Genomic DNA, 16,118 nt, shown 5'->3' on the forward strand with positions numbered 1-16,118 from the left:
ATTTTTTTTTATTTTTCTTAATTTAATTAAAAAAACTGACATCATCAGTTTTCTCTTCATATTAACAGAAGTATTCTCTTTGGAGCTCCCTTGTTTTCCATGAACTGAAGAACTGAGCCCTATCTACTTCTTTTGGATTTTGATTTAGCAAAGCACTTCAGAAAATATTTCTTTTCTCTTATTTGAATTTGTCTACTTATCTATCCTTACCTCATATGCATAATTTCCCAAACTTTTCACCACCTACCTGTATTCATTGCACACTCTCTTGCCCCCTTACTTTATTTGTGTACATAGAACTATACAGTCTAAATGTCGATAGCCACTTATTTGCCCACCCATTTCTGTACCCAGAAGCATCCACTCCATGTGTCCACATAACCAATTTGTGCTCCCAGGCTTTTTCCATTCATTCATACTCTGCACACATACTCACCCACTCTGACATACGCATTCTGTATCCATATAGGCCAAGCTTTAAGCACACACCAGCATTTTGCTCTGCCAGCCTTGACCAAGAAAGAGAATGGGAGTCTTTTGCCACTAGTAAACATAAGGCAGAGAAAAGATGGTGATTTCAGATGTTCTTTAAAAATTGCATTCCTTTATCTCATACCTTGTGGCATCACACTCAGGTGTTTGTTTCTGGGCCAGCTTCTTCAGTAGTCTTCATCCTCAAAATAGATTCTCAGTCTCCTCAGTGTCCTATAGGAACTCCAGGAGTCAAGCAATCTAAAAAGAGTAGCAGAACTGTTTGTTACTCTTTCCTCTAGTTCCTGTTTTGGATTGCTGAGTGTTAGCTGTGCAAAAATAGTTTAAAAACATAGAACTTTAATTGATAACATTAAAATGTTATTAAGTTTCAAAAGCCTTAATTGATAATATAAAAATGTTAATAAGCTTTAAAAGCCTTGGATGCCTCACATTTTTGTTCCTTTTATGAGTTGTATTGGTTTTTGGAGGAAGATGTTGTCTACTACTTGGATTAAAAATTGACGAAGCAATCAAACATTTGCAATCTCTGTACTCTTGTTGTTTGTGTAGGAGTGGCCTATCAGTGGCGGAGCATGGAACCTTGGAGCTCAGACATATCCCGAAATCATTATTACAGGGTGAGAATGAAACTGAGGATTGGAACTTTTAAAATGTTAGTGTCTACAGCTTTTGATTGTGGGTTAGCTATAGATAACAGTTGACCCTTCACAGAGCATGCTTATCCTGGCCTCTTCATTTGAGGTATGTAGTTCTCTCCCTTGTGCAAAGTAACCCTGTGCAGAAATTCCCACATGCTGTAGAAAATAGAACTTTGTACCCAGGGTTGAGCTACCGTTATGAATTACCATTTAAGGCTCCAGCATTAGACAGCAAGTCTATATACTTGTGAAGGCAGGATCTTCGGAAAGAAGAATCCATTGCAAAAGAATATTTTGGCCTTGAAGGGTATAGAGAATAGCTCTGAAAAGGGAGCAGCTGTTCTTCTACAGCTGTTGTCCTTTGGCCTTCTGGGGACTTTGTATCTGGGCACAGTCTGGGAATTCATTTTAGTACCCCAGCATTAGTGAGGATGTGGTGCACTGGGATGGATTTCACCATGTGAGTGGAAAGACAGTCCCATAGCTAAAAGGCACAGAGAGGGTCAGATTGCAGTGGGAGCCCCGTGAGCAATGCCTGGTGGATTTCCAAGAGGCTGTAAAACAGAAGCTATTCAGCTATGGTGCACTCTGTGTTTTCCTCTGGTCTCAGCCATGCTGATGATAGCAATATTTTGGATAAATTGTTATTATCAATGATACTTAACACCTGTTTTTAAAAATAAGATTATTATGTGTGCCATAATACCAATAAAGTGGTGAAAAGGTTATTCTCATTTTAAACAGAAGTTACTCCTTTCTCCAGCTTTACTTCAGTACAATTTTATGTTAATAAAAAGAACACTGCTGTAAGGTATTAAGCAAAATGAAATTACGCTCTGTCCTTTCAAACTTCGTTATACATGGCATTTTTAGAGTGCATAGACTTGATGATGGTCCACTGCAAAGCCAAAAGTGCTGTAATTTAAACTTGTCATTAGTATGGGAGTTAATTTCTTGCTGTTGTGATCTGGGGGCTTACTTCTCTGTAGGAAATGCATGAAAAAGTGTTTTATTAACCAAATCAAACTAATGACAAAATACTTTCTTATAGTTAGTGCATATATATATCATTATATATTTTCAGTGAGATATGGAGAGTTACCACATGACTAAATAAATTTATTCTGCTTTTCTGTATTTATCACTCACTGAACGTAAATGTTTTAGAATTGCATCTTGTTTTAACAAATTTAATTTTTATATTTTTTTAAGCCATGCAGATGGATCAGTAAAGTTTTGGGATGCTTCTGCCAGTAAGTTTCTAAAGTTCACTTTTATATAATGCCAACAAATCACATACACATATATATAACATGATATTTAACAGTATGAGTAATAATACCTGCGATGACATACTTAGGAATAATGATGTGAAATTAAGCAGGTTTTTATTAAATTCGGTAAAAACCACTGCTAATGAGATATATTACATATAAAAGAGTGAAAGTCTTTAAAAGGAATAAAAATTCCAGATCCAACATACCAAAACTTATGAAAGATTAAGTGTTGGTAAAATATCCTTAGGGCATAATCTTCTTATGTGTGTGAAAGAGTGGACCCTATTAGATCTAATATTCAATTCCAGTTGTCACGTGTCTTCTGAGCCTTTTTTACAGCAAAGTAAAAATAAAACATGAAAATACAATAATACATCCGAATACATGTCTAATCTGGCAAGAGTGGAGAAGACCTAAATCTTTTCTTGCCCAGTCTCAAGTTCCAGGAAATAACCGGGAAGCATTTCCATTCATCCTGGTGGGAAAAAGCTTCAGAAGATACTTGTTCCATACATTCTAGCTATAACTACGCATATAAAAAATCAGCATTTGCCCTACAGAAAATACTTATGGTACCTATTAATAAAATATATTTCTTAAAAATATACCTTACTTTTGACTGAAAGCTAAAATATTCCTTTTCAAATAATGTGACTGTGCTTCACAAAAGTTGTAGTAGAGTTGACTTGTATTCTGTCTCTTCCCTGGTACGCGGATGTCTGGGGAGAATATCTGTTTTATGACGTATTAGTCTGTTAAAGAAAGGAGAGCATGAAAGAAACTTCTGTGTGAAATGTTAGGTGTAGGGAGATTTAATTTAACCCTAACAATCAGTCTGTAACAGTCGCCAAACATGAAGTATGCGGTGCTTAAACTACCTGCTAGTTCCAAGTTACGCCACAGAATTACAATCATTAATACTGCTACCATTTCCAGCTAAAGCTCAGGAATGTTTACAAGATTTTAATGTCAGCTAAACCTGATTACTTTGTCAGGTAGTTCTCTTTTTCCCTAATACCAAATGTTTTCACTCATCAGGACGGACAAGGAGGATATGAGGGTTTCCAAGGTCCCATTAACAAAGGAGTTTTACATAGGCATGTCAGCTGAATATGACTCGGAGGGGATTTTTTATTATATAATTCGTCTGTTTGGAAATGGAGGAAGAACAGATGCATGCTGCGTAGAGTGTACATCTTCCAGTATTTTCAAGTTATGGTGAACATCAGAAAGAAAAGAAAATCAAATTAGGTCAACAGGAGCTTTTCTGCAAAAACAGGCATTTGAGAGAGCTTTAATATGAACAAAAATAGGATAATGTTATTTAGAAAATAACATTATGTTATTATGACTGTTATTTAGAAAAGTAGTGTGAGGCATTACACTTTGTCTTGTGCATATTTCATTACATACTTACGCCCTTATCAAGAATGTACAAAGACAAGAATTAAAGTTAGGGTGCAACATACAGACTGTTGCAAGACCCCAAAGCATTTAGCGTATACACTGTACAGGAACCACTGTGCTAGTCATTTCTTGTATAAGTCTGGCAGGAATGAGGAAAGGAAAAAACTTCTCATAGGGAATATAAACATAACCCACTAATCAGGATGTACATGCTGCAGTAGGAATTTTCCTTAAAGGTAAAAGCTTAGATGATCATGAATATTCACAATCCCTTCAACAGTAATTGTACTTTCAGTGCATCTCTGATGTCCTGGTTTTAGTCAGGGCATGTGCTGCATTACTGGTACTGCACTTGCTACTTGTATTTACAACATTTTAGTTATCACAGAATTTTATTATTTACGAGGTCTTAACTTTTTAAACAGTTCAAATTTCATGTGAGATTTCATAGCAAACATTATATCCTATTGGTATTTGAAAGCATAAAATACTTTGCTTTTAGACAGATTTTAATTGTGTAATTGTGTATCTGAAAGCACAGATTTGTGGGAGACAGAGAATTGCTAAGCCACTGAAGCTGTTTTCCAAACGTATCTTTGCTCAAAAGCCATTGCTGTTGTTTATTTACGCTTGTGCAGATGGTACCTCAGATGGTAATTCGCAGAAGCAGAGAGTGTCCCTTTGTATTCGTGCCCTATGATTCTGTAATTCTTCCAATCCTAGTATGCATGGACCCATGATGTCTGATTTGAAGAGCCACTCTAGATTTGCAGCTGGGACTAAGACCATCCTGAGGCCTCTCCCACTGCCACAGAAAGCAAGAAGAGTTATGTATTCATTACAGAAGCACTTGCTGAAATTTGTGAACATTTGGTAGCATTTTATATGCTAAAACTTTCAAAAATATATTTAAAAAATACATGCTAAAACTCCTGGAATATATCTACACTGCAAAATGGAAATGCTGTTTTGCTGTTTGTCATCGGGTTCCATAACTAAAACCCCATTCTTTCACCTTTTTGTTGCCCTTATTACAGAAGCTGGCTAGACTGACCTACCACAATTACACTAACAATTTCAATCAATTAAAAAAATGGGGTTAATTGTAATCCCTCCTTCACCTCCAGAGTTCACTGCAGTGAAGTTCTAGTCTTGACAAAGGCTTCTGGATCTGAAGGTTTTATTCACAGTGTAAATACAGATCTATTTACCAGTAAAGAAGTTAAAAACGTTTTAGAACTCCTGTTGGTTCAGAAAGTTTTTGTGTTGTCTAGGCCACCAGGATATTTTCCTAATGTTTTCTCTTCAAGTGGCACACAGTCTACATTTTAGCAAGACAATAACCTCAGACAAATGGAATCTTAGTTTCGCATCTCATTAAAATAACAGCTTTATCAAAGCCTCTCTGCAACAGTCAGTATAAGCCTCATTATGGACATAGAAGTTAACGTACACCTTTGATATCCTGCCTCAAAGTACTAAGAAGTATTTCACAGACAGATATCTATGTTGGAAGTATTAAATATGTGCTGTACCAGTACTGCGTACCAGAACAATACCTGTATTGGTTAATACCCATCTGCTCCTCCTCCTAGCCCCTCATATGAATTTTTCGTTATGCTAAAACTGGAAAGAAAATGGGAACCAAGGAATTTTATAACTGATTTGCTTCATGTTAGTCATTATTTTTTATATGTTTTAATATATTCCAGTTACTCTGCAGATGTTGTACAAATTGAAAACATCAAAGGTCTTTGAAAAACAGAAACTGGGAGAAGGAAAAACAGCTGAGATTGTGGAAGAGGATCCTTTTGCTGTTCAGATGATGTACTGGTGTCCCGAAAGTCGAATTTTCTGTGTGGCAGGAGTTTCTGCATATGTAGTTGTTTACAGGTTCAGCAAACATGAAGTAAATACTGAAATTGCAGTAAGTCTTTTGGAATTTTACTCTTTTATAAGTTAAAGAACATAATTTCTAAACCAAATTGCCCTGCTCTGTCCTCATATACTTGAATAAAATTAATATCAAGCTGTGTAAATACAGGTTTAGGGACATTCCATTTTAAACCTTCTGAGTGAAGTCTTGATCCGCCAACTCTCCGCTTCTCTTGCTTTAATCTGACCTACAGTCCAGACTTCAGACATAGTTGGCTTTTAAGACTTTCTGATACAGTAGGTCTCTGTTGTGCTTACCTGCTCTAACAACTGGCTCCCCTGTATGTTTTAATCGGATGGTGTATATTGTGTACATACATAACAGTGCTCTTTTTAACTCAAGTATTTTATCTCTTTAATTTATGCATATAGCATTTGTACCACAAGGGGACTGAAAATTATCACTGGTTTTAACAAAATTAAGAATTGACTTTTTTTCTGGTTTATGCTGACTTTATTTCCCTAAAAATGGACAGTATATGAAATGCCAGATTATTTATAGCTAAACACTTGATACTTTCCTAAGCTTCCTGCTGCCTTTTCCTGTTCAAATACTCCTTTTTCTGTCTTCATGTCTTAAGCAGTCACCTTATTTCGGGTTGAATCTTACAGTTCATGTTCTTTTAATTGCACTGCAGGTCACCTTGTACTTACCGTTGTTGTAGAGCAAGTCTGGCTTTGGTTTAAAACTTACATTTTTGCACAGGAGCCACAACCAGTGCTAACAACGTGGCTGAACAGCATATATAATGTAAAATATTCTTTCTTAAGTCTAAGAAGTTTAAGAGGAGACTTTGCTCTTAAGACAGGGCCACACTAAACATGATTGCCTCTCCTTCAGGCTTCCCATTCTTTGGTGCTGGAGAACAGTTTGCAACTCCAGCCTCTCTCTTGATGGAAAGTATTTCTTTGCGTTTCCCAGCTCTCAACAAACTCCAGATGCTGACTCAAAATTTCCCTCTCATTTTCCACCTTCCCCAACCACAGTTCTTTTCATTTTCACACTGTTTTAATGCACTTTAGAATGTACTCTATAGCCTGGCAAAAACGTGTCATTTTTGGCCTGTAGCCATGTGCCATCTGGTAAGGAAATGTATTTACCTATAGCTGTTCTGTTGTTTTCTTCTAATATTTTTTCCCCCAGAGGCAATTTTAAGGTAGGTGAATGTATCCTTTCAATTTTAAAACTAGTGAACAGTATTTTCACATTACTGATGAGATCACACATAATGCTGCTAAAATTACTACTTTTCAGTATTCTTACATTGTTCCATAGGAAATACATCTTATCTTTTATTACCTATCATTTAATTTCTTATTTTGCTGTCTTCTACTTTTCTGGCTGAATTGCATCAGTATCGGTATTTTCTGTAATATGTGCAATTTAAGTTTCTCAGATTTCATCTGTAATTAAGAAGCATTTATATGAGGAATTGTTCTCTGAAGAGTTGCTTTAATATTATCTAATCTTGGTGGCATAGTCACTGAGTTGCCTTCAGTTTTGTACATCCCTAAGATGGGCATCATCTCTTGGCTTCCACATTTTTGCTGCAGGCATTCAAGTCTTCACTCTTTAATGTTGGGAGGTTTTTTTAATTTAAAAAAAATTATGGGAGTCTTTGTAGGAATATGTACCTGAATTTAGGCTGTCTGGCTTTGTCTGTACTGAGGCTGAGCTGGTCAATCTCAGGATTTCTTTGCTGCCTGAGGGGAGCCCAAGTTCTAGCACTTAGTGTTCTCCCTACTTCAGCAGCCATCCTGAACTTGCCTTGCCTTCAATCTACAAAACCCAGCATTTAAAAGACCCCATGTTGGTTTGACCGTCTGACTTCAGTCTTGTAATATTATTGCTGTGTGAAATGGGAAACATGGAGGCTAGTCGAAAGTTTCTCCGTGTAGCAGGGAAGACTGCTGCTGCCTTAGAGGCATAGGGTGTGCTTTATATCTGCTTTTACCTACTTCATATCCAACCTTGGAGCCATTGCCACACAGTTATGTAAAAAGCATTTGCTGTTGTTTTCTCATCTGAATCTACTCCATCCTGTCTCAAAAGTATATCTAGGTATCTATTAAACATAATCACTTTCTTGGTGATCAGCGTTTCTTCAGTGAAGCTCCTCTTCAAAGCTCTAGAGAAGAACCGTAGGAAAAAGTTTACACTAGTTTGAATGTAGAAAGGAGAATCAATGAGACTAATGATGGGATCCTCCAAAAAATTTTTACCATTTTTACCATAAATTCATAAAACAGATCTGTACCCTTTCCAAGGTCCAGTCAAAGTCCAAGGTCCAGACCAAAATGTTAAAAAATTCAGTCATGTTAGCCTAAATTTTTCCATCTCTCTGCAAATGAATGTTAGCTAGAAATTAACAAAATTAATTTTAGTAGAAAAAGGAAGACACAAAGAAAAATGTCCAAAGTAGAATCACACAGAATCACAGAATCATCTGGTTGGAAGAGAACTTTAAGATCATCAAGTCCAACCTGCACTGCATCATCCACTCTGCACTGCCAGGGTCCCTAAACCATAGCAAGCAGAAGAACGTACTCTTCAACAGTTACTCCAGTCCTGCGTGAAGATTAAACATATTGCTTTGCTCAGCAGGATTTACTTCCAGGAGACTGGGTTCCTGAACTCAATATTTCACTCATTAGTTTTTGAAGGCAAATGTTGTCCATAGGTTTCTTTAGCTGATTCAGGCCAAAAAAAATTCATGGATTTTGCAAGGAGGAAATGAAAGTGGTATTTTGAAATAGGACCCTTTCTCTTCCGGTTTAGCAGCATTTCTTCCTGAAATCTTATGTTTTAACAAAACAGCTGAGAAATAGGGGAACACTCAGTACTGATCTTTATCTCCCAATTCTCATAAAACATAGGCATTTTCTTAATCTCCATTCTGGTACAGATGATATCTCAGAGATCAGAAGATCTCAAAGATCACTAACTAGGTTGGAGTTTGTGGTATCTACATCTACAATTGCTTCTGATCATTTCAAGGTACCAGTCAGAAATTGCTATTCAGCAAGTAATACCAAGAACTTATCTCTTTGAGGCCCACGCTTCTTTTTTTATTCTTTTCCAAATGGGGACCTCCTTGGACAATTCACGAGCTAGAAGGGATTGCCTGATATTTACTGTGGTTCTCTGAGGTGATTACTTACATAGATTTGAGCTCTCTGTCCAGATTCCCCTGTCTTCTGGAGTCTCTAAGTTAAGGTTTCCTCAGTTAGTAGAAAGAATTGAAGGGTGGTTGGGTCTGGTTGGTCTCTTTTTCCCTATCTGGAGAGCCCAGAATCAGAGCAAAATGTAACTGCTTTCTAGAATACGCCAAACTTGTGTTCAGTCTAAGGTATATGGAATTCTGCTGATGGCTCTAATTTCCTGTCCCACACCTATGGATAAATGAAGTTTGCTCATAGGTACTGCTCACACTGTCAGGCTTCTGCATACCGGCTAAAACCCACCTTGTAGAGACTCTGTTGTACTAGCAATAAGGAGGCAGAGCGGATGATCATTCTTTTAATGAATTTGCTTAGGGAATATGGAACAGAGAGTACGTAGAATTTTTTCATTACATTTATCCTGAATAATGCTTCTTATGACAAAATATTATTTATTTTGGGGTGAGTGATTAAATTCTCTTTTCATACTAAATTCCGGAAAGTTGTACTCTTGCCTTTCACTTACAATAAAAGGCTTGAATCAAAGTCAGCTCTGGAATAATATACCTATATATTTCTCCATCAGCGTAAGGCAGATGACTAGTTCCTACCTGATGTTGCTGTTAGGCTGTAAAAATAACAAAAGACTTTGCCTGCAAATGATAATGATAAATGTGGGAGTTTATTTTTTTAGAAAGGCTTACTGATATTTATTTGAAAGTAACAGAACTTTCAACAGCTTTCTTTATAAAATTATAACTTAGCTTTTTATTTATTTAAGTCATTAGAGGTACGACTTCAGTATGAAGTAGAAGATATCATTACTCCTGAACCGGAAATAATTCCTGCATTTCCAGATGCCTCCTCCCAGCTTCCTTCTTTAAAGAGCCTTTCAGGCAGTACCAACACTGTAGCATGTGAAGGAACAATGAAGGATAGTATCCCATGTCTTAGGTAAGTTTATGCTATTTTTCAAAGATTTATCTTTCTAAAAAGCATTCCAATCTGTTGTATTAACAATCCGTCAACTATCAAGAAAAAGAGGTTAATCATATGTATGTGACACAAAATGAGGAGAAATCAAAATATGGAACAAACAAAAGATTTAAGGCAAAATAATTAAAATGAGTTTTTAAAAGGCTGAAAGTAATTATGGGAAAGATAAACCGTTACAGTAAAAGTTTGACTGGCATTTTTCAATATGGAGTAATAGGAGTAATTCTTCATCTCATAGCCTCAAATTTCAATGGAATGTGAGCACTACAGAATAAATCAGAGAATTTCTGAGGAATTTTTTTTTTAATTCACAAAGAAATGTCCATAGAGCAGACATATACAAAGCTCTCCTCCTTGATTAATTAGTATAATGTGCTAAAATCTTTCTTTGTGAAAGAAGTATATGTATTTTATGGTGTGTAATTGATGGAAACTGTGTTCATGCTCATGAAACAGTCTTTATACAATTATGAAACATTCGCACTGTGTGGAAGTGTATCTATGTTTAGTCTTTAGAAAGAAGCAAACTGAGTACACATTGCCACTGCTGGGAGTAGATTAATATGTTCTTACTAACAAGGCAGATAAATTATGGGTTTGAATAGTTTTAAAACAGAATTCTGTACAAAACTCCATAAACTGTAATTTGCCAGCAATTATAGTGCACTGCGGATAACAATTGCTCTCATTTTAGTGAATTCATTATTAGTTCAGTCTAATTATTATTAAATATTTTAAATGCCTCAATTATTTCAAAAGCAGCTTAAATGATCATCGCCTGACTTTGCAGATACTTTGAGTAGTTGAGCTCCTGAAAACAGCATTAGCATTTAAAAGCAATATCGTGACATTGTTCTTGTAAAATTAACAGTATTTTCTGGCATCCTGTTCATTTGTCCACCTCGTTCAGTCAGGCAGTTGAACCTCAGACCTCAGGTTGATCATTAATGTAAACCATGAAAATCAATAGAAGAGGCAGAGAAGGTATTTTAAAAATCCCAGTGTGAAATCTATTTATGCCATTGAAATCAGCAAGAATGCAATTGATTATTTCAGTAGCTAAGATTTACTCTTGAGGGATTCTTATTTGATTTGTTCTGGGGAGGAGAGGAATTGTTGATCATGGAGGCAGAAAAGCTGAAGGTTCTGATGGTTAGTTTTTTTAAATTTGCTTGACTCATATAATCTCACATTAAGCTGTCCAACTGAATTTTTCTCCCATTTTAAACAAAGTAAATGTAAACTTATTTTGACAGAGAAGTAATTTTTCAAAGTCTAAGTAATTATTCCGCTAGAACTGCTGGCATACTCCCTCTTACATTTATGTAAGTTATACAGTGTACACTCTCATGCTTTTCAATAGGAAAAGGCATATAAATATCCACACTCTTCCCCCAAGGGTCCACATTCCTTGTCAATAAAAAAACTTCTGTTCTAAGCAGAATTTTGATGATAAAATGAAAGCAGTGCTGGAAGCACAGAAAACCCAGTAGAAACTTGGTGATGCTGTTGACTTTATATGCAAGTCATTCAGGTGAGCAACAGTACAGAATCTAAGATACAGTGATAATAAGATAAAGCTGCAACCACCTTGCACATCGAGGGTGAGTGCAACAACTTGAACTATATTGATAATCCATATAAAATCTTAGGTACAGACTAGCTTTTAATCTTGGCTCCATGGTGCTTGTTTTCATATCTGCTTCTCAAAGTTGTTACAGCAAACAGGTGACGCTCCACACCACATAATTTTTGCTAGTCGGAAGACAGAATGGTACTAGAAAGTGATTGAAGGCCCTGAAGTAATGAAAACGTGGCATTTTTCTGAACTCAAAAGTAAATGTTTTACCAAGAAAGGCAAGCAGCAGTGTGGAATAAATATTGTTCTTGCTTATTTTGGAAGATTTTATAATGAAACATGCAGCTATAATAACATAGGAACCTGATGTATTTGTGAGGATGCAGATAAACATTTTTGATGTAAATACTGTCATGAAAAAGCTGTACCCAGAATGTAAGTCTCCCAGACTTCTAATATCATCCGAAAATTAGGTCAATCGAGGTGTCTGACAGTAGCTCCAAGTAGCTCCAAAATGATACAGAACTGTAATTTTCTCATGAAGAAAACTAAAAACCAGAACTTTGCAACAACCACATTCAGTGTAGCATAACAAGACCGTGTCCAGGAAGCCACTGAAATACCTGCTTTCCTTCTGCACATACTCCTGCAGTCTGTTTAGGCTTACAGTATAAACTCTTCAGCAAAAGCAATCCCAAACATGGTGAGGAATCACTAACTATCAACATTTCTGTTCAACCACGATGGTTAGTGAAACTAGGGAAACAGCTCAAACATCCTGAAAGAGGATGGTGTCACAGGAACATGGGAATGACAAACTGAATCATGAAATCTGAAAATGTTTTACTCGTCTTTTGGTCTTTCACCAAATACAACTTATTCTATACTTCAAGAAAATCCCTGTGAAATAGCACCCATTTTACCAAAGAAAGTCCTCAAATTTGCAGTGAAGAACAGAGAAAGTGTTTGTTTTTTTTTTTTTTTTTTTTTTTTTTTTTTTTTTTTTTTTTTTTTTTTTTTTTTGCTCAGGTAGCAGCAATCTGAAAGAAAACTTAGAAGGCACTTCAAATTCTCTATTTTTTTCAGTATGTTGTTAAAATCACATTGGAAAAGTAATATCATAATTAAAACATGTTTTAGAAGAACATAATTAATTCTGCAGCCACTGGCAGTCTCTTGGTGGTTTGTTTAGAAGAAGAAAAGGATAAATGCTTTGCCTGGACAGATATTTGTTGGAAGTCACCATACAGCAGCGTGCTTGACTCTTCTTCTTCTCATATCAGGAGTTATATATATCAGTTATCCATTAGAAAATATGGATGGAAAGTATGTCTGCTCAGCTGACTTAAGTCATTAGACTTAAGTCTTGCTTCCTGGATCTCATTTACCTCTTTCTTAATTTTTATAACATTTTTAAGTGCAGGAACTGAAAACTGAAAGTGGGCCGCAAGATGGAAACATCCACTACTACACCTCTCAAAGGCTTATCCACAGACATAAGCAGAAGGGCCCCATCACAGAGATACTCTGGAGGACTATTTGTATAAAATATTCAGCTTCTGCTTTCTGTGGAGTTTGTTTGAGAAGAATACATCTTCATTGCAGACAACTTTTGTTCGTAGTTTCAGTTTTCCCAAGTGTCAAACAACTCCTTTCCCTTTGTAGCTTGAGTTCACAGATATTCATCCCTTTGTTCTCACCACGAATACTCCTGGGTAATCCAGGGCTTCATTAAGCTCATGGATAGTGTCACTTCCAAAAAACTCATGGATTTGTATCTTAAGAAACAGGGCAGGAAAGGGCGAAGCTCTAGTGCCATCAGAACAGGTAAGAAAGTGCAAATCTTTGAGCAGAGGTTTGCTGTTAATAGAAAACACCACCACAAAGCTATTGCCAGCTGTGGTGATTTGACCGCGGCCAGGTGCCCACCCAGCCACTCTGTGACTCCCTCTCTTCAAGAGGACAAGGGGAAGAAAATAAGATGGAAAAGCTCATGGGTTGAGATAAAGACAGGGAGATCAATTACCAACTACTGTCATAGGTAAAACATACTCAGCTTGGGGAAAAGTTATTTCATTTATTGCCAATTAAAATAGAGTTAGATGCTGAGAAACAAAACCAGAAATTAAAACACCTGTTCCCCACCCCTTTTCCCACTTCACTCCTTCATTCCCAACTCCTCTACCTCCTCCACCGCAAGAAGTTCAGGGGGGATGGGAAATGGTAATTGTGGTCAGTCCGTAACAGCTCCTCCCTTCCACTCCTTCCTCTTCATGCTTTTCCCTGCTCTGGTGTGGGGTCCCTCCTACAGGACGCCGTCCTTCAGGATAAACTTGCTCCAACATGGGATCTCTACAAGCCACAGTTCCTTCAGGAAAAACTTCACTTGCTTCATCATAGGGTCCTCCAAGGGCTGCAGAGTGGAAATCTGCTCCTCCATGGTCCTGTCCATGGGTTGCAGGGGAATCTCTGCTCCTGCACCTAGGAAAAATTCACTTGCTTCATCATAGGGTCCTCCAAGGGCTGCAGAGTGGAAATCTGCTCCTCCATGGTCCTGTCCATGGGTTGCAGGGGAATCTCTGCTCCTGCACCTGGAGCACCATCTCTCCTTCTTCTCTCACCTTGGTACTTATTTGCAGGGCTGTTTCTCAATTTTTCTTCTCCTCACTTTTTGCTTCCAGGCAGCATTTTCTTCCCTTCCTTAAATTAGTTTTCCTAGAGGTGCCACCAGCTTGACTGAGGAGCTCAGCTGTGCCCCGCCATGGGTCTGTGGCAGGGCCAGCTGGCACCAGCTAAATTGAGGCTGTGCCCAGCATGGAGCAGCCTCTGGCCTCTCCTAACAAACGCCGCCTCTGCAGTCCCCCACCCCTCGCTACCAAAACCTTGCCACACAATTATGTACTTCTGCAGTCAGAGAGGGAAAAAGGTAGTAGCAAGTACGAGTCATGAATGGGAGATCCAAGTGAAAGTTTCATTTCTAATGCTGAAATGCTGTATGTATTCTGCTGTCTTGGAGATCCAAGTGAAAGTTTCATTTCTCATGCTGAAATGCTGTATGTATTCTGCTGTATGATTCAGTATACCTGTATACCTGTGTGTGTATATATATATATACAGGTATATATATACCTGTATACCATATATATATGTATATCTGTGATTCAGGTATGTGATACTCTGATAAATGATCCCATATCCTCAGGTGTAATATGTATACTCTAATGGGGCTATCGAGTTTGAGGAGGCTGCAGAACCTGAGAAGTTGCAGATGTTTTTTGAAAGGCATCACGCATCTAACAATACACTGTTTAGCTCTTTCACCAGCTGCACCAGCTGATGTTTCACTTGCACCAGCTCCTGTTTCTGCTGCTGCTTCTCTTCAGGCTTGACACAACCATGTATTAGTTTCAACAAGATGTCACGTACAGCCCTGCTACACCATGTGCTCACTCTAGCTTGGTGAACCTGCACTTCAAGAAGTCTTGTCTCACTATTGCTAGCACTGCTTTTTGGCTCCCATCATTTTTGGCATGCTAGCGTTGTAGTATGTTGCTGTATCTGCTGCAGTCTGTCACCAACTATGGGTAACAATTCTTCCTTATGCAAGAAAATGCATTCCTTATCCTTCCTTATGCAAGAAAATGAAAGGGGTTACTTTCTTGTCTCTAACTAGGCAGATAAAGTGCTGTTCTTCTCCGCTATTTATACATTGTCACAATGAGATTCCCTTCCAGTTTGGGTCAAGACTGTGGCTGTCAAATGCTTCCTTTTGCTCTTGCAACCGCAGTAACCCTGAGTGGGGAAGGGAGGAGGGGTAGTCCAGATCAATGGCCTAGAGAGCTGTTCTCACAGCTGGTCCTGGGCAAGCAGAAGAGGGGAAGAGGTTGAACTGTGCTGTCATGTCTTTCCTACGACAAGATCTGAGCCAAGTGGCTGAATACTGCTCCAGAAAAAAGAACAAGGTCTGAACAGTACAACAGGCAAAAGAAATAGAATAGTGTGCCAAGTCACTGTTAAGGAAATGCGTTTTAAAAGACACATAAGTAATGCCTTTCTCTAAATGGTGAATAAGGAAAAGGTTTGGAAAGGTTAGTGAACCCTCTACAACAAAAATATGAGCCCTGTGTGGGACACAGCCAGTTCCAGCTGGTTCCAACAGACCAACTACAGGGCACATCTGAGCCCCTCAGCCAAGAGGCTGGCACCTCTGGGAAAAACAGTTTTAGAAAGGGCAAAAAATGCTGCACAGAAGCTGTGAGAGACATGAGTGAGAAAAAAGTATGAGAAACAGACACCTGCAGACACCAAGGTGAGAGAAAGAGAGGGAGGAGGGGGGGAAGGTGCTCCAGGCACCAGAGCAGACATTCCCCTGGAGCACATGGAAGAGACCATGGTGAGGCAGGTTGTCCCCCTGCAGCCTATGGAGAGCCCATGCTGGAGAAGACTCCTGGTGGGAGCTGCAACCCATGGAAAGGAGTTCACTCAGAAGGTTTTCTGTCAGAAATTGTGGCCCATGAGGGACCCACTCTGGAGCAGTCTGTTCCTGAAGGACTACACCCCTGGGAGGGACCACACATTGGAGCAGGGAAAAAGCTTGAGGCAGACACAGAGTGTTACAGACTGACTACT

General features: G+C 38.1%; 1 protein-coding gene across 1 annotated transcript in view; it reads left to right on the plus strand.

Moving 5' to 3' along the window:
- Nucleotides 1-1,044: 1,044 nt before the first annotated feature.
- The window catches only part of LOC104491367 (syntaxin-binding protein 5-like), a gene marked incomplete at its 5' end in the record, with an annotated part of 69,668 nt that continues 54,594 nt past the window's right edge, over nucleotides 1,045-16,118 (plus strand). Inside the window, 4 exons of the mRNA XM_010133777.1 lie at nucleotides 1,045-1,112; nucleotides 2,346-2,386; nucleotides 5,530-5,744; nucleotides 9,696-9,868. Coding sequence (XP_010132079.1) covers nucleotides 1,045-1,112; nucleotides 2,346-2,386; nucleotides 5,530-5,744; nucleotides 9,696-9,868 — 497 coding nt within the window. The remainder of the gene's footprint in view (nucleotides 1,113-2,345; nucleotides 2,387-5,529; nucleotides 5,745-9,695; nucleotides 9,869-16,118) is intronic.

The sequence above is a fragment of the Buceros rhinoceros genome, unplaced genomic scaffold, assembly GCF_000710305.1.
Source record: "Buceros rhinoceros silvestris isolate BGI_N320 unplaced genomic scaffold, ASM71030v1 scaffold16583, whole genome shotgun sequence".
NCBI classification, from domain to species: Eukaryota; Metazoa; Chordata; class Aves; order Bucerotiformes; family Bucerotidae; genus Buceros; species Buceros rhinoceros.